The 22,625-nt window shown below is 33.2% G+C and overlaps 1 protein-coding gene across 4 annotated transcripts in view; it reads left to right on the top strand.

The window, feature by feature from the left end:
* Positions 1–22,625, top strand: part of LOC106662565 (echinoderm microtubule-associated protein-like CG42247) — a 69,404-nt gene that overhangs the window by 24,344 nt on the left and 22,435 nt on the right. For all 4 annotated transcript variants that reach the window (XM_014386751.2, XM_024224891.1, XM_024224892.1 and 1 more), the window contains 2 exons: positions 283–465; positions 7,615–7,842. In XM_014386751.2, the coding sequence (XP_014242237.2) occupies positions 283–465; positions 7,615–7,842 (411 nt within the window). The remainder of the gene's footprint in view (positions 1–282; positions 466–7,614; positions 7,843–22,625) is intronic.

Raw genomic sequence — 22,625 nt, 5'->3', positions numbered from 1 at the left:
ATTGTATATTCCTTGATATTCAGAGCCTATCTGTTGATGTGGATCATTAATTAAAAGCAGTGATACTCTCACTGTTTATACATAACATGAACATTACACTTATTCTCAAGAAATTTCAGTCTTATTTTATCAATCTACATCAAGTTGGGAAAAAAACGTTTTGTTTAAGGAGTTAAACAAATAGTGTTGTTTTTAACAGAAGTGACTTTCTATAACAAAACTTGTTTTATTGTTGTATTGCATATTATAACGACGATTTACACGCCTTTCAATTGATTTCAGCCACAAGAAGTCAATATAGTACGGCCGAGAACAGTGCTTGGAGGAGGATATTGGGGGAGTAGGCCTCCGAGTCCTGGGGGAAGCGAGACGTCGTCTGTGATGCCTCCCAGGCCGAAATCAAGAGCAGCGCCCTCAGCACACGAAGCGAAGTACAACAACCTCAATTACTGGAGAGCCAGAAAGGTACTTTCTTTCAAATATGGTCAGGTATTAAAACAAAATTGATCTTTTTACAAGGTTTTTCTTGTAGGACTAGGCATAACCAATTGTGTTGTACGGTTTCGTTCATTTTTGTCTGTATATTCTCGCTATTTTGGTCTGTCAGAGGCATTTTGGACAAGTGAAGATGTTGAGATGTCAAAATACCAAATTATCGAAAATAGGCAATGGTAGAAAACGTCCCAACTTTGTATTTAACTTTACTAGATAGTTGGATAATTGAATTCTACAAGAGTATCTGCGATTATTTGTATTATTGGAAATTTTTAGTATTATTATAGCTTTTATTTTTTTGTTTTTAACTCCAACTAGATTGGAAATATAAAAGATTGTTATAAATTGTTGATAAGTTTTTATCTTAGTCATGTTAAATCAGGCAATACATGTTAACATAATCGCCAAGTGAAATTCGACTATAACGATTCCGCTTATAGCGATAGTCCGGATGTGAAACGGGTGTTTAGTTTGGTTTGCTATGTAAAAGTGAAGAAATAAATCCGGATGTAACGATGTTGTTTATAACGATATTGTGTCTATAACGATATAAAACTAAAGAAAAAATGTTTTTTTTTTTTTATTCCGTTTATAACGATTTAACACAAAAATAATTCGTAGAATACCTAGTTCTATTTTCAAACGTAAACAAGTCTTGTCTCTTTCCAATCGTTACTCGGTACTCTTTAGGTATGACTCCTTCCTTTTTTCACCGAATTTTATCCCACCCCTATCCACAATTTTCTTTGAACACCCTTCCTTCTATCGTATTTACTGCGCACTATTCCTTCAAAATGCGAGTTTAGAATTTTAGATTCAGTCTTCATTTTTTCCTTGTACGAGATGGCGTCGAATAAACGCCGCGCGTTTTCAATTGAAGAAAAAGTGAAAATTATACGAAGGATTGAGAAGGGAGAAACTATCAAAAGTTTAGTTTCCGAGCTTAACATTTCACAATCAACAATATCAACGATTTGGAAATCAAAAGAAAAAGTAAAAGAAATTTTCGAAAAAGATGTCAAATCGAAGAGAAAGCTTCGTAACAGCCAACCCGAAGAGCTTGAAGCAGCTCTTTTGGAGTGGTTTACGATGCAAAGAAGAAAAAACATTCCGATTAGTGGGCCCATCTTGCAAGCAAAAGGAAATGAGTTCGCCAGGATCCTGGGTAAAGAAGATTTTCAATGCTCCATGTCTTGGATGACAAGGTTCAGGGTAAGGCACAACATCGTGTTTGGAAAGATCAGCGGAGAATCTTCAAGTGTACCAGCCGGAGTGTCCGAAAGTTGGCTACAGTGCATCTGGCCTATAACTCGGGAGAATTTCGCTGACGAAGACATTTACTATGCCGACGAGACCGGATTGTTTTACCGATTGACGCCGGACAAGACCCTTCGATTTAAAGGGGAATCGTGCCATGGTGGGAAGCACTCAAAAGAGAGAGTTACAGTCCTAGTCGCGAGCAACATGACGGGAACAGATAAGAAAAAATTATTAATCATCGGAAAATCGAAATCTCCGCGTTGCTTCAAAAATGTCCAAAAACTTCCGCTAGATTATACCCACAATAAAAAAGCGTGGATGACGAGCGAGATTTTGTCCGACTGGCTTCGCAAATGGGACGAAGAGCTTCAAAAGAAGAAACGAAAAATTCTTCTCACTGTAGATAACTGTCCTTCTCATCCGTCAGTCCCAAACCTAAAAAACATCGAACTTTATTTTTTACCACCCAATACGACATCAGTGCTTCAGCCCATGGACCAAGGCATAATCAAATCCCTCAAAGTGAAGTTTCGTCAACGTTTGGTTTTAAAAATGTTGGACCAGCCAGAAAACTCTGGTGTCTCTACTTGACGCAATCCTAATGATTTCCGATTCCTGGGACGACGTCACTCAAAAAACCATTCAAAATTGCTTTAGACATGGTTTTGGAAAAGACGAAACGAGAACCGACCAGTAAGACGACGTGAGGAACTTTAATGAATGGGCCCAAGAGCTCGATTTCAATTTTCACGGCGATGCAGAGTCATACGCAGAAGTTGATGCTAACATCCTTACATCAGAGGAACCGACCGAAGAATCAATCAAACGTGGCGTCTATTTTAAATAAGAATAAAGTGGAAGAAGATGAAGATATCGGCGAGACTGAAGTTGATCTTTTCCGTACTCCGACTCTATCAAAAGTGTACAACGCTCTTGGTGTCATTCGCACATACGTCGCCCTAAACGATGACATAAATAAACCTGAAACTGCAACTTCCTTAAAAGAACTTGACGAATATGTGAGCAAAAATTTGTACTTAAAAAAAAGCAAACTAAAATTTTAGATTTTTTTGTCAAAAAATAAAGAATAAAATATGTATGTACATAAATAGCAATTACATAAATATGATTATTAGTTATTCCTTTAATTTTTTTTATTGTATACTTATAATAATACATATTACGCATTTTTTTAACTTGTAAAAATTGAATTAGGTATATACTTATATTTAAAAGTAAATAATACATATATAAAACTATAAGCTATAAAACTGGGTTTTTTCCTCCCCCTCTCATTCCGGTTATAACGATCAATTTTGCCTGGTCCCTTCAATATCGTTACAACCGGATTTCACTGTAGTAACTTTGGAACAATAATTTAAATTTCTCGTGTTTTTTTTTTCTCGAGGGGCAACAGAGAAAGTGTTATGGTCCCAGTGTATTCACCCTTCAAGGTACCCGAGTTACCATGGGATATGCAAATGCGTACTCATCGATTTCAAGGAGCCGGCCCCATTCTTCCTGCCGATCCGCGGTGATACCCAGAAGTCTGGCCGCACTAAAAATAAACCGTTGATCGAGGTCGTGACGACTGACGTTTAAAATGTCGACAAAGAGGAAAATTGGTACAATAAAATTTGTAGGACTGGTTGAAGTTTGCTTTACAGACTCACAAATAGAAATGTCTTGCTGATTTTCTACTATTCCGCGTTTGGTTTTTTTACAAAAATGGACTTTAGATTTCAAATTATTGTGTCAAATGTATGTTTTTAACCTTAAAATCAAACCTTTTACATTTTTTATTCGTAAGCAATTAACTAATCACTTTATAATACAAAACTGTGTTTTCTGCTGAGTAAACAAAAGAATAATTAATGATTTTATTACTAGTTTATTTATTTTTTATCAATTCTTGAATTTAATTGTTTAATTGGTTTTCACCTAGCCTCTCAAGAAAATCGTTACCATCGTAAAAGTAAGGCTCGTTGCATGATATAACCATTGCATTTGTCAATATTTTAAATAGTACCAGTTGTAGTTGCCGAACACACTTGTTCAAGTGCTTTTCCAGAAGAAAATAGAACGTTGTAAAACGAATAAATTGATTTTCACTCCCCCTTGACCAACAACTGAAAGTAGCACGCGATACAATCAGCATGAGTGGCCCTCTTGTCCCAAAGCCCAAGATTATCAATGTTTCAGGATCAAGTCGATCCCTCGATAGTACTCTCAAATTCCTTACAATAGCTCAGATAGCTTTATTAGAGAATTTAAAGAAAAAACATTTTTCTGAGATCAATAGTACTGTGATAATGTTGAACGTATGTTTCATTAGAGACATTTTATTTCGTTTTTTCTTATAATTTAATACTTGGCTACAAATAGCAAATGTTTAACCTTCAAAACTATGATAGTTAGATAGATGATAAAACGTAAAATTACTATCGTAATAAACAAAATCGTTAACTTTAACGGGCTAACCCATGTTCTTCAATTTTATGACACTTGGGTATATTAATATTGTTGGCTATTGTTAATATATTTTTCTCTTCTTTACTCTCAGAATAAAAAAGATTTTATTCAAGCTTTTTTGTTGATACTAGCAAGAAAAATATTAGACACGTGTCCGAGCGTTCTTCCTAACGTTCTCTAGAGACCAAGAAGAAAATATTTACAAAGTAATTTACATTTTTTTTAATATTAAATAATCCATTATATTTAGTGGTCTATTGACCAAATTACTTCTTTTAATTAATTAATCATTTTATGTAAGGTTTTGGTTGAAATGAAAAAGCTAGTGCCACGAGCGGGATTTGAACCCACGACCTTCGGCTAAATACGCCACTGATCCACCAAACTATAACTCAAGTGGTAGAGCAGCGGCGAATTTACCCGAAGGTCGTGGGCTCGAATCCCGCTAGTGGCACTAGCTTTTTCATTTCAACCAAAGCCTTACATAACAATATTAAATAATATTCACAGTTGCGTTGTACTGTAAGGTTGTGTTGTCTAAAGCTTTCCTAAAAGTTCAGATTTCGTGCCAATTCAAGAGACAAATTCATACAAAATTTATATTCCGCGCAACTCATTAGAAGAGTTATTGTCGTCAGCTCAGGAATAATTAAGACGCAGTGAGGAAAACTACTTGAACTTGACGAACCATTATCTCTCTCTGTCCCGCAAAAACCATTCTCTCTTGATGAAGTCAAGCAGGCCATCCGAAACCTTTCAAAAAAGAAAAGCCCAGGTTATGACCTTAATCATTCCTATCATCCTCTGAACCATCATCTTCATAACACACCTATTCAACGCCTTCCTAAGCACAACCTATTTTCCCACCCTTAGGAAATTTTCTTCCATCAGGATTCTCTCAAAAGCTAAGAAACCTAATCACTTTCCTAGCTCCTACCGACCCATCAGTCTTTTACCCATTATTGGCAAAATCCTGTAAAAGCTTATATTAAAATTTCTACAGACAGAATTCCCCATCATTAATTCGGCTTTCGGAGTTGCCACTCGACTATACAACAAGCACATCGCACAACTGACGTAATCTCCACATCCCTTGAACTAAAACAATAGAGGCCTTTGACCGAATATGCCTCTTTCTTTCACGCTTATAAATACATTCATTCGAATAAATTAACATAAACACAACAAAAACACTGTTCACGTTTCTTTAGCGTCTGCTTTTTTGTTCCCGACTATCCACACATGACACAAATAGTGACCGAACTATTTTCCAACTGCGCTGATCACTTTTGTCTTATTTATTAGAGGGCCCGTGGGGATTCTTCTCCTGAATTTGTTAATTGTATAAGATTGGATATATAAAAAAATTAAAAACCAAACAAAACAACGCTTCCAGTAAAGTATGTAAGGCAAGAAACAATTATTTGTTCCAATAAGCGATTTGGATTCGTTTTAAGCACAATTAAAGCTCTTAAATTTTATATTAATAAAAAATAAACAATTTTGGTCTCGATTAGCGGGGAGAGGCAATTTTTGTCTTCCCGATGTCTGCAGGTCCACTTAAAAATGCATAACTCGTCTGGATTTTATCCGTTGTAAACAGTATTAAAACCGTTGGAAATCTAATGTTTACAACTTTCTGTCTGTGTAAACAACTTTTGACATAATGACATTATAAGTGCGAAAATAAAAATAAAAAGTTTTATATTTTATATCCAATTCAAATTTATTTACAAAAGCATAATTTTAAGTAATTGACATCGGTAATAAAGTTTTCTGTCTTTGTTGAGCATGTATTTCACGGATTGCATAATGTACATGCGAATTTTCATAGTAATAAAAAATTGAATATTTACATTTATTTTTTCGTGGATTGGCCGACGAATTTTTTCTCGATGATATTTGATGTTTCACATAAAATTTGTTAACACCACTAGATTTAACCAAATTCAACGATACTATAACTTTTAGAAAGCATGATGTCTATTCGTTCAGAATGTTTTAAAAGGGATAGTTTTTTAGTGTTTAGTTTAGAAAGAAATCAACATAAACTCCTCAAACGTTTTATTTTATATCCCCGTTCTCATTTATTTACAGATGCCATATTTATGGCATTGCGTTTACATTATTAGGATCAAAACCTCTGTAAACTTTTCTGTGGATCAGTGAAATTTTTTCAAAGTCATCGCCATTTTTATAATTTTTCGAGTAGTAGAAATTTGATTTGAGAAAAAAATTATTTTTGCAGTTTGTGGTATGATGTATGTTTGTTGCACATTAACAAACAATAGTTCAATATCCTACCATATAAGTAAAAAAACATAACCAAGGAAAAACTCATTTAAAAACCACGTAATGAAAATCATTTTTTGATCTTCCCAAAAATTGTACCTTTTTTATGCAAAAAACGAATATCACTTTTTTTTTTACTAAAAGAAATATATTTTAACCTATTTTAATACGTTGATCATAACGTAATACATATGTTACCTATGGAAATACACAATTTAAGACCGAGGGACGGATAAATCAACCATTTTGGCAGCTACCGTTGATTCTGGTCTGTATATCTTCATTTTTCTATTATGGCTTATCGTTATCCTGATAGACCAAGATAATTTCGGACGTTGAATCTACATAAATTTATATATTTCTTAATGTTTGGAGGTTAAAGGTTTTTGCGTTTAAATAGATCATTGTTTTAATTTTCATTAATGAATTAATTAATAGATTTTAGTATTATAAATATATTTGCATATGTGTTGGCCTAGTCAATTATTAATAGTTTTAAAGTCCTAATAAAGGTAATGCATTCAACGAAAGATCGACGCAAGAATTGAGTGTTTTCTTTGAGATTTGCCTTATCCCTGAATTTTAATAAAACAAAAATCATTTTTGTCACTACGAAATGCATATTGTTTATCTAGGTAACTTGCTTAAGTAATTTATGTCAGTTTTTGCTCTTGTGTTGTTTGCGATGATCAGGTTGTTAATTATCTACGTATGGTAACTACTGTTATGTCTTTTTTCTTACTGTTTGTACTTTCGGCATTTAATCACTCTGTCATAAATTCCACTAATTTATTTATGTCATAGTTTGAGCGTTTCTGCTAATTTGGGTTGTTGATAGGGAGTGGTGATACTGTTTCTACTTAACATCATTTATGTTAATGTTTTGTCGGGAGGAGGGTTGAATGCATAATGTACATAGAAATAGGTGTAAGAGTTTTGGTTTTATTAGCATTGTTTTATTTCTGAACGTTATTAATGAGAATCTGACAATACCAACTTGACCAATGTAGTTTTTTTTCTTTTTGTATTACGACATCATTATAGTTACATTACCAACTTCTTCATAAACTAATCAATGGAATTTTACCCCTTCAGGTCACCTTCTACAAAAATGGGGATCCGTACTTCCCGGGGCTTGAGTTCAGATTTCGGCCTGGGCGAGACGTGGGCACTTTGGAGGCTCTCCTCGACAAGCTATCTCTCAGGATGGACTTGCCCAGGGGAGCCAGGTTCATCTTCGGCCTCGACGGCGAAAGGAAACACCTTTTGGAAGAACTCGAGGACGGCATGTATTATGTCGTTTCCTCATACAAGACATTCAAGGTGAGAAAGTTTATTACGAAGTTCAATCAATCTGTATTGACAGAATATGAAGTTTCACGGCTGGCGAGGATTCGTAAGAAAAATCAACATTTACTGTTTTCAACGTTTATCCCGTTTTCCTTTTTTTAAGACTTTCGGATTCAACTTGTTCATCTAAAAACACCCGTTGATATGCACTTTACAGCATTAATGTTGTTACTACATTTTTATTTCTAAAACAGTAAACTATTCCTTCTTTTAAAATTCAGACAAAAATAGACATTATATGATATTCTTAATAACATCACTTTTTTTTTTAATTTTCTCTTTATGAGAGAATAGGAATAATCTAATTTTATGTTAGACACTTCTCTATGATTCTTTTATATTTATGTGCTAGAGATTAAAGTGTTTCTTTTAGTTTTAAATCACTGTTTGAAAAAAAACAAGCAACTAAAAGAATAGCTCAGTTATAAAAAAAGTATTTTTGCATGTATTCTGTATAAACAACGTCATAAAATATATATTTATTACATTTACATAATATTATAGCCTTCCTTCGTATATTTTCATATACCGTTAAATTTAAAAAAATTTCATTCAATTATTGTCTATGATTTGTATGCGTTTTAGGCATGAACTTCTAAGAAAAATATTGCTTTTAATATAAATAATGATAAACCTTCAACATTATTTACATTTAGAAAACCTAGCAGAGATGAAATTATTTTGGAAAGAAAATATTCAGTTCCTCTGTCGAGTCATCAATGGAATGTCCTCTTCTTCAGGACTATGAAGATATAAATATTATTATTAATGGGTTGTTTAAATTCTTTAATACATCTCACTGGTACATTACTAGAAAGTACAAATAAAAAATAACGCCAACTGAGATGCTTTAAAAATTAAACATCCCATTAACCTTAACAAGTACCCACCAACGAAACAACAATACTATACTATAAATAATAGTTTAAATGGTCAATTTCAATTTTAATTTCCTTTAAAAAAACATTGGTTTATGAATTGTGTATGTATATATTTGTTAAACTTTAAAATTACTTTTTTAGTGTCATGGTCATGAAAAATATATTTTTCTTAAAAGTTCGACAAAAGAACTGATTTTTTAAATTTATTTTTTTAAATTACCTCTTTTTTCAAATAGCCTCATCTTTGTGTTTTATTGTTAAATATTTGTTTTTCCTAGCTAAAGTAACCCTTAAGTCAATGAGTTTGTTTCCACCAGTTCCCATTGTGATTACAGTGCATTTTTAAAATAACTAATATTATTCATATATAATCTATAAGAACTATTGCGTACAATATAATTTCATAATATCTGTTTTATTACTATTTACAAATTATAATTATAACATAGTCTTCTTCAAGTTATTTATTTATATTATTATAACTGTCTAATTTGTGTTCTGTGTGAAAGAAGTAGAAAACCAACTTTCTGTTCAAGAGAGATTGAAAGAGAAGAGAGAGAGAATGAGAAGGATAGGGTGGGAGGGAGGAAGCGAAAGAGAGGAAATATTTAAAAATGATATATTCAGTTTTTGTAAATTTAAACAATTAAATACAACTTAGATTATAATAAACGACGTTCAGGAGCGATTCAGCCAGGCCAGAACACTTTGGTTTGCTAGTAAAAATTATAAACTTTTGGCATGCTAACATGACTTGACTCTATGACTACTATCGCCTTATAGTTACATATTTCATTTGTAATACAATTATTTTGTGGCTGAGATTGTTGGTCAAATTGGACGCTCACTATCTCCAAATTAATTCCAAATCTTCACAGTAAAGATTGGTATTGTAAGTGATTATTTATCTGTAATTAAGGTTGGATTTTACCATTATTAATTTTTAAAAAATTGAAAAAAGTTAAATATATAATATCTGTATGGCATGGTGGAAAGGGTACTAGGAAGCGGGGTTTGTATTCCCCAGGCACTGCAGCCTTCTGGCTTATTGTACCTTCCTAGTTCCTTAGTTCAGTTCAATAGACTCAATCCTTCTTCTTAGAAGTATCAGGTCATTGACTGTTGTTGCTGCAATTTGATTCCCTAAGTCTTTTCCGTACGTTAGGTTAAACCTCCATTGAGCTGTTGCTTCGCATTCGAAGATGATATGAGTGGCTGTTTCCTCCGTCTCATTCCATAATCTGCAGATGGGATCATCGCTGTATATACCCATGTTGTGTAGATGTTTTCTCAGATACCAGTGACCGGTTAGTAATTCCACCACTCCTCTGAGTTTTGTCCTCTCCAATTGCAGCAGTGTTTTTGCCAATCTTGGTGAGGGTTGTTTCATCATAAGTTTACTATGTCTAGCACCGCTAGAGTTTATCCACTTCTCTTTTTGTTTTGCTTGGATCCATTCTGCGATAGAGGATTCTATTTTTGTTTTTGTTATCCCAAGGATAGGTTCGTGGTCTATGTTTGGTCTTGCAGATCCTCCTCTGGCCAGTTTGTCTGCTTCCTCGTTACCCAAAATTCCCCTGTGCCTGGCAGCCAAGATATCATCAGGTTGTTGTGTTTTCCCAGGTTTTGGAGATTTTGGATGCATTCACTGACTAGTTTTGATGTAATTATTTTACATGCTAATGCTTTAATGGCTGCTTGGCTGTCTGATCTTATGAGGATTTTTTGTCAGTGTAACCTCTTCTAAGATTTTCCAGGGCACAAGCATTGATGGCATGTATTTCCGCTTGAAAGACTGAAGTGTACTTCCACAGTGAGTATTTCCGCTCATATTTTGGGCTTGTACAGAAGGCCTGATCCGGTTCCTTCGTTTGTTTTGGAGCCATCTGTGTACCATATCATTGTATCTGATGCTCTCCTATGTTCTTCCTCTCCTTTATAATCTGTTGAGACTATAGGAAGTTGTGAAGATTGTTTCCGGGACCATGTAGTCAGTCTCCATTTCTAATAATGGGTGTCTGATTTTGTTGATTATGGTTGTATGCCCGAATTGTTTAGTTCCTTTCCAATTTAATTGTTTTTGGAGCCTAAATGAGCTTTTCCTAGCCTCTATAACATCTTTACTTTAACAACCTAATTGACTAATCTAAAAGTGGGTTAATTAACAAACGTAGACAATCGATTAATTACTTTATATCTTTAGTTACATAGAAGTTTTATTATATTTATAAAACTGAATAAGCATCCCGAGAAAAACTATTTTCATTTATTTCAATTAAATTTATGCATAGACAAAAGCAAAGATATTTCGATCCATTTTGTGTCTCCTTTTTAAAAATCCCTTAAAAATTTGGCCTGTTAAAGTAGTTCTTTTATGTTTTTTGCACGTTTATTTTTACATTTTGATTTGACAGTATTTATAATTCTTTCCTTTTAACAAGCATTGACGTTATGAGTTATGCTTACCAAAAATGTCTATCGTTTCAGAATTTTTAACTTCGAAATAAACGTTGCAGATCATTATTGTTAATACTGTCTTCTTTCCACGTATATATTATCATATGTGTGAAACGATAAGTGAACTAATTCTATCAGACGCGCTAATAAATCATGCCATCTCAAAGCTTTTCAGTCATATTCAGCACATAAATAACAATTTAAACAATTATTTGGAAAAAATCTGATCTCTATTATTACTAAAACATTTCCTTCTGAATTAGTTAAGTAGGAAAGTCACTAATTTAAACCAACTTTCAGTAAAGTTTGTTGACAAAATCTTATTGCTGTCTAAATGTTTAATTTTCAAACATTTTTAGTTGATAGGCTTATATAAAATAATTCTTATTTGTATATATTTTATGTCCATATGAAGAATTATCTACATTGACAAGTGTCTTACTTTATTTCACGGGGCGAAAACCGCTAAACCCGCAAGACTGTTCTGTCGTGAAGGTGGGATATAACCGGACATGGAAATGCATTAAATAACAAACCTCGTCAATTTTATCTGTGCTGCTATGTAATGCAATGATTTCAGTCTTTCCTCTTCAGTTATCAATAAATTTTTATTATATTTAAAAAATTTAATAAACAACCTGAGAGATCTATTTTCAATATTTCATTCAGTCTATATTGAAACAATAGCAATTTTCCATCTTTTGTGTATTCCCTTTTTCCTATTTCAAAATAAAAATTTTATACAAACTTTTGTAAAATTTACCGTTGAAATATTTTTAAGATTGCCTGATGTAAGGAATAGATTAAAATAGCAAATATTTTATTCGTATTCTCGGTTATGCTTTGAAGGGAACCATATCATAATGTATATATAAAGAAAGTTTAACTACAAATATAAAAACTTCCTAGCTTCATTAAATAAAAGACTTGAGCTTGTTGGCAAGGGTCACAAGAACAGAAGAAATATAAAAAGTAATGACTTTTTGAGCGACTGACTTATCAAATTTACTTAGAATTACGTTAGTCTATAGTTTGCATCATCTGGTACTGAATGACCTATATATTAAATATTATGCAGGGTGGGCGACCAAGACCCGAGGGGTTAAATGGCTGGATAGACTAAGACCTAAACTGTCCGGGACTTGGTCGGCTCACGTGTCCTGCATAAATCTCTTCTACCTGTTTACAAACCCCAAGATTTTGAGGCCATTTAACCTATCACTCTCTGCGAGGTAGTGCTTGCCGTTTCTTCTTTTATTTCGCAAAAACAGCAAAAGGGATCTGGTAGGATACCCATTACGAAGAGGTGTCTTCTCAGTGGGCAGTGGCCCGTCAGAATACCTATCAGCCTCCTAATTCCCTTTCTTGAAATAGAGAATAGCCGTTTCGATTCTGCTGATTTGATCGCCTTAACAAACTCTTTCGATTGCCTGTGTCCGGGGGATAGAATCCACGCCTAAAATAATTGCTTCATACCCCAGTTTTTAATACTCTCTTTCGCTGTGCTCATAGAGTGAGATAATACCGGTTGTGGCCCGAAAAAACGCAGTATTAGAGCCTTTTTTGGCCAGGCTATCCGCCTTTTCATTGCCATAGTGTCCTTTATGTGCTGGTATCAAATAAGGGTTACTTTGTTTTCAAACCTGGAAGAGATCCTATTGATAAGATCTACAGTTTCCTCTACCAGTCTAGATGTTGACAAATCTTTTTGTAATGACCTAAGACTAGCCTGACGGTCAGTATATCTTTTCCCTTAATTTTATTTTCCATAAGTGTTCTACAACACACATTAATGGCCCAGATTTCCGCCGAAAAACGGAGGTGTACTGAATTACCTAACTGTCGACAGCTCCAGTCGGAGCCTAAACTCGTTTGTAAGGAATCCACGATCTCCTGGGTATCTGGTTTAAAGGGGATACTAGCGACCCAGCCACATACGGGGTAGTTGTATTCATTGTCGTTAATATTATTTGACTTCTTCTGTCCAGGTGTAGATTATCATACCTGTGAAACGATAAGTGAACCAATTCTTTCAAACGCAAAAATTCATGCCATTTCAAAGATTTTATAAAGGGTATAGCCGATTGCCTTTTAACATTGAATAATCCATAGATCCATAACCAATCCGTTTATTTATTTATTTATTTTTTTTTTTTGTGATAATCTAACTTTTGTGTCAAACGATGTTTTCTTATATTTCGAGCTCAATAGTTAATCTTATGATTCTTTCTTCTTGAAGGTGGGATAATAGGTCAGCTCAAAAAACCACCAGTTTTTATCCACAACAATTGATGAGGTACTGAAAATACTTAACGGTTACCAAGAAAGACAAAACACTGGTTCGGGAAATTTTAAAAAAGAATGGTATCTGAGAAAAATGGTAAATAAATTTATAAACAATAACAATCTATGGAAGATAAACCCAAACGAAAACTCGTAAAACCTGGAAGATGAAAATGATTCTGGAATTTCCTATGTCACTTTCCCTGACATCCAAGGGTTATCGGAACAGTTGAGAAGTTGTCTGAAAAGGAAGTTCCCTCTAGTTAAGTTGGCCTTTCGAAACAGTAATGCGGTCAAAAAATACTACTCACCGCTAAAAGATAAAATTGAGAAAGGACTACAATCAGGCCTGGTATACAAAATTAATGCATAAACTGCAAGAAAGTATACTATGGTGAAACCAAACAATATCTAAAGAATAGAATTTATCAACATAAATACACAGTCCAAACTAGTAAAAACAATGAAACTGCCTTGGCACAACATGCAGTTGTTGAAGGTCATATTTTTTTATTTGATGATGTTAATATTGTTACAAAGGAAGAAATAGTAAAAAACGAAAGTTCCTAGAGGCTCTTTACATAAAAAAGATAAACTGTCTGTTAATTGCCGTCAAGACTGTGATATGATAAGTGATTGCTATTTTAATTTGTTAAACAATGCATAAAAATAATCTAGTCATTTTTAAACTCTGGAGGAAAATTAAAATCTGTGATAGTTGTGATAATAATTGTTAAAGTATTGTTAATAAAATAAATAAAATTTGTTGTTTAAAAATAGATTTATAAGAAAAATGCAATTTTAACTGTTGAGTGGTATTTTTAATGTTGATTCGTTGGTCTGTGATAAGATGTTGATAAGAGGTCGAATGTCACATGAGAAGTTGTGATAAGAGTCTAGTCAGGTTCAAAATATTAAAACGTTTGTTTCTAGTCTGAATAAGTACCACACCTGCTCTTTTTTAAAATAAATTGTTATAAAATATTAAGGACTGACGACCACTTTTTGAACCATTGTAAGTAGTGAAGAAACAATGAACCATGTTGATATAAAAATGTAAAAAAATATTTGTTCTGTGTACAGGCGTTAACTCACCTGAGGAAGGATTAAAATAAATCCGAAACGTTGTGGATAAAAACTGGTTTGGTTTTTTGAGATGACCTATTATCCCACCTTCAAGAAGGAAGAATCATAAGATTTTGTGTCAAACATCTTTTATTGTACAAGATTTATTTCTTGAACATTAAACAAAACTTTCAGACTAATTGTTTGAGACAGTTCAGTTGAATCTTCACAGTATCATGGTACTCAGATAGAAGTAATTGTAAACAAAAGATTTACAATATAATCCAACCTTTGTTTCTTAAACATAATACCCATTTGTAATGAGGTACTGAGGAAAAAGGTCGAATTCGGTCAAAAGCTATCAAGAGCTCTGCTGATGGGTGGATCTCGGACGGAGGGATCATCCTCTCCTCATTAAGTGTTTGTTGACGATAGTGACGACAATAGTGAGCCGTATATTTCGATCCATATAGAAACATGTTCGTTTTGTACAGATAGTTTTTTGTCCCTAGTCATTGTTGAGAGTGAATGTATTTATTGGCGTGATGTGTAGTATGAAAGAACAGATGGCAGAATTGTGAGTACCATCATTAGTTTAATCATATAATAGGTGTAAAAGGTGTTGAAAGAATATCGAGCAATCCACCATCCTAACTGAGTGAACGGTATGTAAATAAGAAAGAGTTTACTTAAGAGCGAGTGAGAGTGTGAATGGGAGACTGTTGACGTTGAGAGCTGAAATGGCCTCGATGTTGATAGTCCCTGAAGCCCAACCTTGGATGGTTGATTTTCGAGGCCTGCAAGTACTGAGAGAAGAAACAGTTTAAACTATAATTTTATACTAATTTCAAAATTTTTAAAAATTTAATAGCAAACAATCGATCCTAGTCAGTACGACGGCCATTTTGTTTTTATAAATTTGTTCAAGTAAAAAATGATTATTATCTATCACTACCATCATTCAGCATATCCTAGCTGATATTTTATCATATATTATTACTGTTGGTTTTTCCACAAATTGGTTTTACGGGCTTTAAGATAGGATATGATTAACAAAGTTTTTTAATAAAGGTTATGTACTTGTAAAAATTGTAATTAAACAAAGTAAATTTTTAATGTTTTGGGTTTGAAATTCAAACAAATAAGAATAAATTGAGAAAATTCAATTTAGGTGAAAAAAACATGCAAAATAACATATAAAATAAAACCTTTTATTCTCTGAATGATGAGATCTAGTTAGAAATATTAAGTATTCTTTCTTCTCTCTCTCCCCTCTCTGTAAATATTCTTTGAAGATTTATAGAAAATTTTATGCTGAACAAAAAAGTTCCTATAAACATAGATTCTCAAATAAAGCCTTCTATTAGAAAAACACAAAAACCAATAAAAGCAATGTTTTTAAGCTTTTTTTCAACAATTACTCCCAAATGGATCCATGTCGTGTAAGTATAAATACGTATAGATGAAAAACCTATTCGAGCATAAATTTGACTTTTGGCTTGAAAGAAGGAAGACAGGTGGGTAGTATGAATGTTGATCCTATGAATTCAAGGCCTAGTTGTGAAAGTGGCAAAACTCAATTAAATTCTAAACATTTAAACTAAAGTTCTAATTCTAACTATCTAAAACTAAAGTTCTAAACATTCAGACTTTCATACAAAGCCCGTCCCACATTAACTCGTGAAAAAGTACTGAAGTGGCTGCCAGGATGTATACTGAGTGTTACCTTTTGCACCGGAAACCACACCTCTCCGTTTGTTTCCACACAGTATTTGACAACTGCCATAAGAATTTACTGGAAAATCGCTCATAGATATTATTTGACTGTCTTCCTTCCACATATAGATTATCATATCTGTGAAACAATAGTCGAACCAATTCTTTCACATGTGCTAATAAATGCATGCCATCTCACAACTTTTAAGTCATATCTGGCTAAATTCTGATCAATGTTATTACTTAACATTTCCTTCTGAATCAGTTAAGTATGAAAGTCACAAATTTATACAAATTTTGAGCCTGAAGTTTGCTGACAAAATAAAATAATTTTATTGCTGTCTAAATGTTTAATTTTCGAACATTTTTAGTTGATAGGCTTATATAAAATAATTCTGATTTGTATATGTTTTATGTCCATATGAAGAATTATCTACATTGACAAGTGTCTTACTTTATTTCACGGGGCGAAAACCGCTAAACCCGCAAGACTGTTCTGTCGTGAAGGTGGGATATAACCGGACATGGAAATGCATTAAATAACAAACCTCGTCAATTTTATCTGTGCTGCTATGTAATGCAATGATTTCAGTCTTTCCTCTTCAGTTATCATTAAATTTCAATAAATAAAAAATTTAATAAACAAGAGATACGATTTGCATTATTTCAATTCAGTCTGTATTGAAACAATAACAGATATATTTTCCATTTTTTGCTTATTTCCTTTTACCCATTTCAAAATGAAAATATTATCCGAACTTTTGTTAAATTTAGCGTTGAAACATTTTAAATATTACCTGATGTATAGAATAGATTTTTTAGTGTTTAAACATAACATAGATTTAATTACTTAAGTAATCTTAAATGTTTAAAACCTTTTAAGAAAACAATCAAATAATAATTAGCGACAATCAATTTCGTACATTTTTAAGGCTAATTTTGCTTTTATAATTGATCTTATTACTAACGAAAATCAGTGTCCACAATTTAAAGAAGAATTGTAGTACAAACTAGGGTTATTTTTAAACATTAAACAATTAAAATTAAATTTAGTCGAAGCGGTTAAAAATAAAACCAAGCTGAAATAAAATTATTTTTATATACAGAATTACGACAGTTTTAATAAATAATATCCTCAGAACTTTTATATCATTATAAATCAATCCTGTACTGTGTAAGGTACAGATTTATTGAAATAACTCAAGGCTATAAATATTTTTAATTTTATATCATAAATTAATTCAAATTTAATTTTTAATTTAAATCATAAATTTAATTTTACCTTCATCTATGTGATATGTGTTAATTATTGGAACGATTGTATTTTTTGCGGAATGGAAGGCTATCCCCGATTACCCCAAGGAATATCGAGTACTAACCGGACTATTATGTTTTTCTCTTGTCTCTGTGTTTTGGTGTATTTATGTTTGTTATTCATGCTATTTTCTGCAAAAATGACGAGGGTTTGGGGGTTATCAATAGAATATAGGATAACAAAAGAGAGGCTTAATTACCGCTTCATCATAAAACATCACTCCTTGGCTGGAGGAACAGCAAAAGAAATTAATAATTTTAAACGCAAGAAAGATAAAAATATAACAATTTGTATAATTTTGAAATTTTCTTTTAATTTTATTCTACTCTTATAATTTATTTTTTTATTGGTCATAGTCTGATAACAATCCTTTAAAGTTCTATACCTGAACCTTTCTTTTCCGTGATTATAGATTAAATTATCAGTTTTCTTATATTTTCACTTTCATCGTTTTTTTTAAATATGTTTATATATATGATTTTGTAATTAATCAAAAAATAATAGGCTCGTTTTTATTTTACATTCTACATTTCTACAAGTTGTTAAAAAAGAAGTTCCTTTTTATGATCATAAATGAATTTGCGTGAAAACGTTTTTCGTCAAATAGTAGGTGAAACGACCAAAATTTTTTTTACCAAAGGTTTACACAGTCTACTATTGCAATTTTAAAGCATCTTTATGAACACGTAACTTTATATCTTTATAAATATCTTTATTTACGACCAGGCGACATAATAAAAAAAAATAAAAAATGTAAACTACATCTATATGTGTAGTATATGGGATTAGGGGTGTGCAAGGCTGCAAGTCTGTTTTTCATGACAGATATGTCACAATTGTTTCCATTTTTTTTAAGCTGGTAATTAATAAACAAAGACCAGTTTAGACTTATTAATATTTATTTAAACCCTACTGAGGAAGAGGTAGATTTTGTCTTCAGGATGAGATGTTGAGAAACCTCTTTGATTATTTTACACCTGGTGACTTCATCCAGAGTTCTCCATCCATTTATTCAGTATATATATGTAGCTTAGTCATCTCCGATCCTTTTTTTCCTGCCTATTCTGGTTGGCTTGGTATTGAAAATTTTTTAATTTTGCCAATGTTTATGCAATTCACTATTGGAATTATAATGTCTAAGCATCTCTGTAAACATTACTTACAAACTTAAAAAATTACTGAATTTTTTAAAATTATCCAAAACAACTTGTTGTTTATCAGCTCTGTAAACAAAAACGCCTTTAGGTTGTTGAATGTGTACAGAAATCGATTTTAATTCGGCAAATGGACAATAAAAGCATGGCGGTCGTGCCTGTTGGGGCCTGAGAGATGGCCTTAAGTTGACACTAAGTTTTCTTTTCTTCGGTCCGGTCCTTGGGTCACGAAGTCCTTCCTAATTAAACAATGAACACAGGGTTTACGTGTTTGACCCGCGTGCGGCCTTCAATAAAGCTAATAGCACCAACACTGCCTAATACATGGGGTTTTTTACTTTGTAATTTGCCAAAGTTGTCGTTATTTTCTCAACGTTTAAAAAAAACAAGGCCAGCGGATATTGCTTGGCGTACGAGACTCTTTTATTCCCAAATCTTTCTTTTTGATGCTTGTTCTAAGCACGTCTAATTGTGAACAATTGTTCGTTTATTATAGTCACTATTTTTTACCCCTAATCATCATTACACAAATAAATATATTTGAATTTAATATTTTTTTCTGTTTGCTGTGAAAACCTATCAATGTTTAGTGAAGGCAATTTTCTCACAGACTAAGAGTGCGGTCAGGGGTCAGGAGGTATTTCCGAATTTTTTTAGGTATCTTGTGGTGTGAGACAAGGATGTGTTCTAAGCCCTTTACTCTTTTCCTTATTCTTGGATGATCTCCCATCTAGCTTGGATTTTGGAGTCCGTGTTAGTGGTACAATTATTAAGATTTTAATGTATGCTGACGATGTAGTCTTGATAACAGATAGTGTTGCTGGGTTGCAGAAAAATATTAGTCTCCTGGAATCATACTGTGATCAATGGAATCTCACTGTCAACCTGGCTAAATCAAAGATAATGGTGTTTAGATGAGGAGGCAGGTCTGCCAAGGCCGAGCGTTGGTTTTTCTAGGGTGAGAGGGTTGATGTGGTTAACCGATATAAATATCTTGGAGTTGTCCTAACTTCCAGACTCTCTTTTACCCCTCATCTAAAATTCAAAGCTTCAGTGGCGAAGGTTGCTTTGAATAGAACATGGTGTTACTTTTTGGCCCAGAATCTAATCCCGGTTTACTCTAAGTACAACGTATTTAATGCAGTGTGCCGATCTATTTTGTGTTATGCATGCCAGGTGTAGGGGTTCCAGGATTATGAAGTGATAGAAAGATCATTCCTTTTTTATTAGGAAGATCTTCTCACTGCCTAATTCTACTCCAAACTATATGCTTTATATGGAGACGGCAGTGGATAAAATTTTCCTCTTTACGCTGTCCATGCATTTTTCATTTGTTTTAAGGGTACTTAAGGGCCCTGTTGCCCGAATCTCCAAAATTACTGCTCTCGAGGTTATTAAATTTAATGGTTCCTGGTTTCGGCAATGGAATACTTTAGCTTCTCAATATGGTTGCGATTTTTCTTTTTGTTTAGAAAACCTCTCGAGTTGGCCCAATTATACCATGAAACTTTTGTGCAGACTACGTGATCAACATCGTGTGAGTTGTGAGCATCGAGCTCAGGTCTCCAACAGGTATCTTCTCTTTAAGACCATAGACCGCTCTATAAACAATGCTTGGATTGAAGAGAAATCCCAATGGTAAATTAACAAGTTTCCTCACGATTAAAGGTGTAGCGAATTTATTATGTATCTTGTTTGATAACGAAAATTGATGCTTTATGCTTAAGAAATTTACCAAATGGCGAAAAAAGCAAAAGAAACCCCATGGTAGCTAGTTATTTACTTTTGTGTCGAAATGTAGGCGTTTTCTTATCCTAAACGCTTAATAAGTGCGACTTGCAGACGGATGATCCATGCTGTAAAATGCTTTTAATATTGTATATTATGTAATCCTTCTCTTTAATGTAAATAAAGCATGTTATCTATCTATCTATCTATCCATCAATGTTTAGAAGAATGAAACAGAGCAAACTAACATATTAATTGTAAAAAATGTATGTATATGTACACGCAATAGTTTCTTATAAATAAATGCTATTAAAGCATTATAGTTGTAATTTAAAGTGCTACATTTTTAACCTTGGATAAAATTCATATCTATCAGTACTTCAAAGAAACTGTGAACATGTGATAGGTCACTGTAATTATTAAACTGTAGTAACTATTGTTTTCTTTCATCTTTCATCTTTTTCTTTCATCAAAGCATAAATGTCGAAATTTATTATTCAATAAAGCTGAATTGTCTGTTAAAACAGTGTTTCGACAACATGGAAATTGCGTGTTTCACGTTAAAATAATGGGTATCAGCACAGTTCTGAAAATATGCTTTTTATGCATCGCCATTGACCTATAAATATGTAAAAAATCCCGTGGGCGGAAAAAACCTCGGGCTAGAAAAACCTAGAATAGCCTTGATTTCGCATCTTATACAAATTATATTCTAAAGCATATTGAATAATGTGCATTGAAATTATCGTAATGATGATGATGATTTTTGTTTATTTATGAAAACATTCCTACGAAAATCGATTAAAGTTAACTTGAACTATAGTTTCATAGCATGTTGAGTTTTATTAAGCATGGTTATGACGCTGAGTGACAAAGATCGAGATTATTTTAAACTGGGGCGTGGTCATTTCCAATCATTTTGATCTACCTTCCTCGCTGTTTTTCGCCATATGTGCGTGCCATAGTGGTCGGTTTATAACTACCAAAAATTAATTTTTTTAGTTATACCTTGCGCGTCAAAACTTTTAGGTCGTTTATGATAAAAATACCCCTCCTAATCTTGCTATTTTTGTCAGTCGTGTATTGATTTTTTTTTTGGTCATCTTTGAGGATCCTCTAAAAGTCAGCTGTTGTAGGAAAAGGTGCGCATTTTAAATCATAATTGACAGCTTTCCACATAGTATGATTTCCTCTTGAGAACTGATGTTTGATCGTTTTCTATCTCCGGGGTCCGCTCATTTTCGCTGTTTTGCTGGTGGACACAAACGCACCATCGGATTTGCGGAATGGCAAACTCGTCTGACAGATCAACAGTCAAATCAGCGAGGATTGGCAATCTAAAATGATCAGAAATTACCAGATTCTCCCCGCAGAACTCGGAAAAAATATTTCAGTTCGAGAAGCCTACTACTTAAGAAGGCTAAAAGGCAAATCACACCTGACAGTCGAAATGAGCGAGGCTAGACGGATCAGTTTAAATACCAGGTTTATCACCCCGCAGAACTCAGCAAAAAAATTTTGGCGAAGACGATCCTACTGCTTAAGATGGGTAAACACAATTAGGTTTGACAGATAATTTCAGCGAGGTTAGGCGGACCAGGATGACTGCAAATGATCATACTGCGAGGCATCACCTCTTATACTATTGCACATTAGAAATATGGATAATTTTTCTTCGTTTATTTACCATGAAGGATGTTAGTTATTCGATTTGTTTCTATTTTAATTTGTTTTTTACGTGACAATGTCAGCCAACTTTTACTAGGTTTTTTTTTCCAGAAAAAGAATTAGAAGCCTTTCACGGCGTTCCGTTACCGTGACCCGTGTCGTGGCGTTTCTGAAATAAATAAATCAAAAAACAAGCGTACAGACTTTTTACTCCGTGCCGTTCTTGTCGTTTTCATTTCAACAAGGTTGGTTATTCGTTGATATTTTAAATATCACATTGTTTTACATGTGTGAACTGGCCTTGCTGAATGTATAAAATCAGTAGCGTGATTGATGTAAATAATGCGTGTGAAAGGGCTGGGATAAGCAATTAACTCAGTGACCCCCCTGCGGTTTGCCAGAACGAAAAATACACTTAACTGTACACAAAAGAAGGCGATCAATTGTTTAAACGTAGAATAAAAAAATAAAAAAATACAAATATAAATC

This window comes from Cimex lectularius, unplaced genomic scaffold, assembly GCF_000648675.2.
Source record: "Cimex lectularius strain Harlan isolate CLEC.00 unplaced genomic scaffold, Clec_2.1 scaffold43, whole genome shotgun sequence".
In the NCBI taxonomy this organism is placed as follows: domain Eukaryota; kingdom Metazoa; phylum Arthropoda; class Insecta; order Hemiptera; family Cimicidae; genus Cimex; species Cimex lectularius.
The sequence above is the reverse complement of the archived record's forward strand: the minus strand, read 5'-3'. Positions and strand labels throughout refer to the sequence as shown.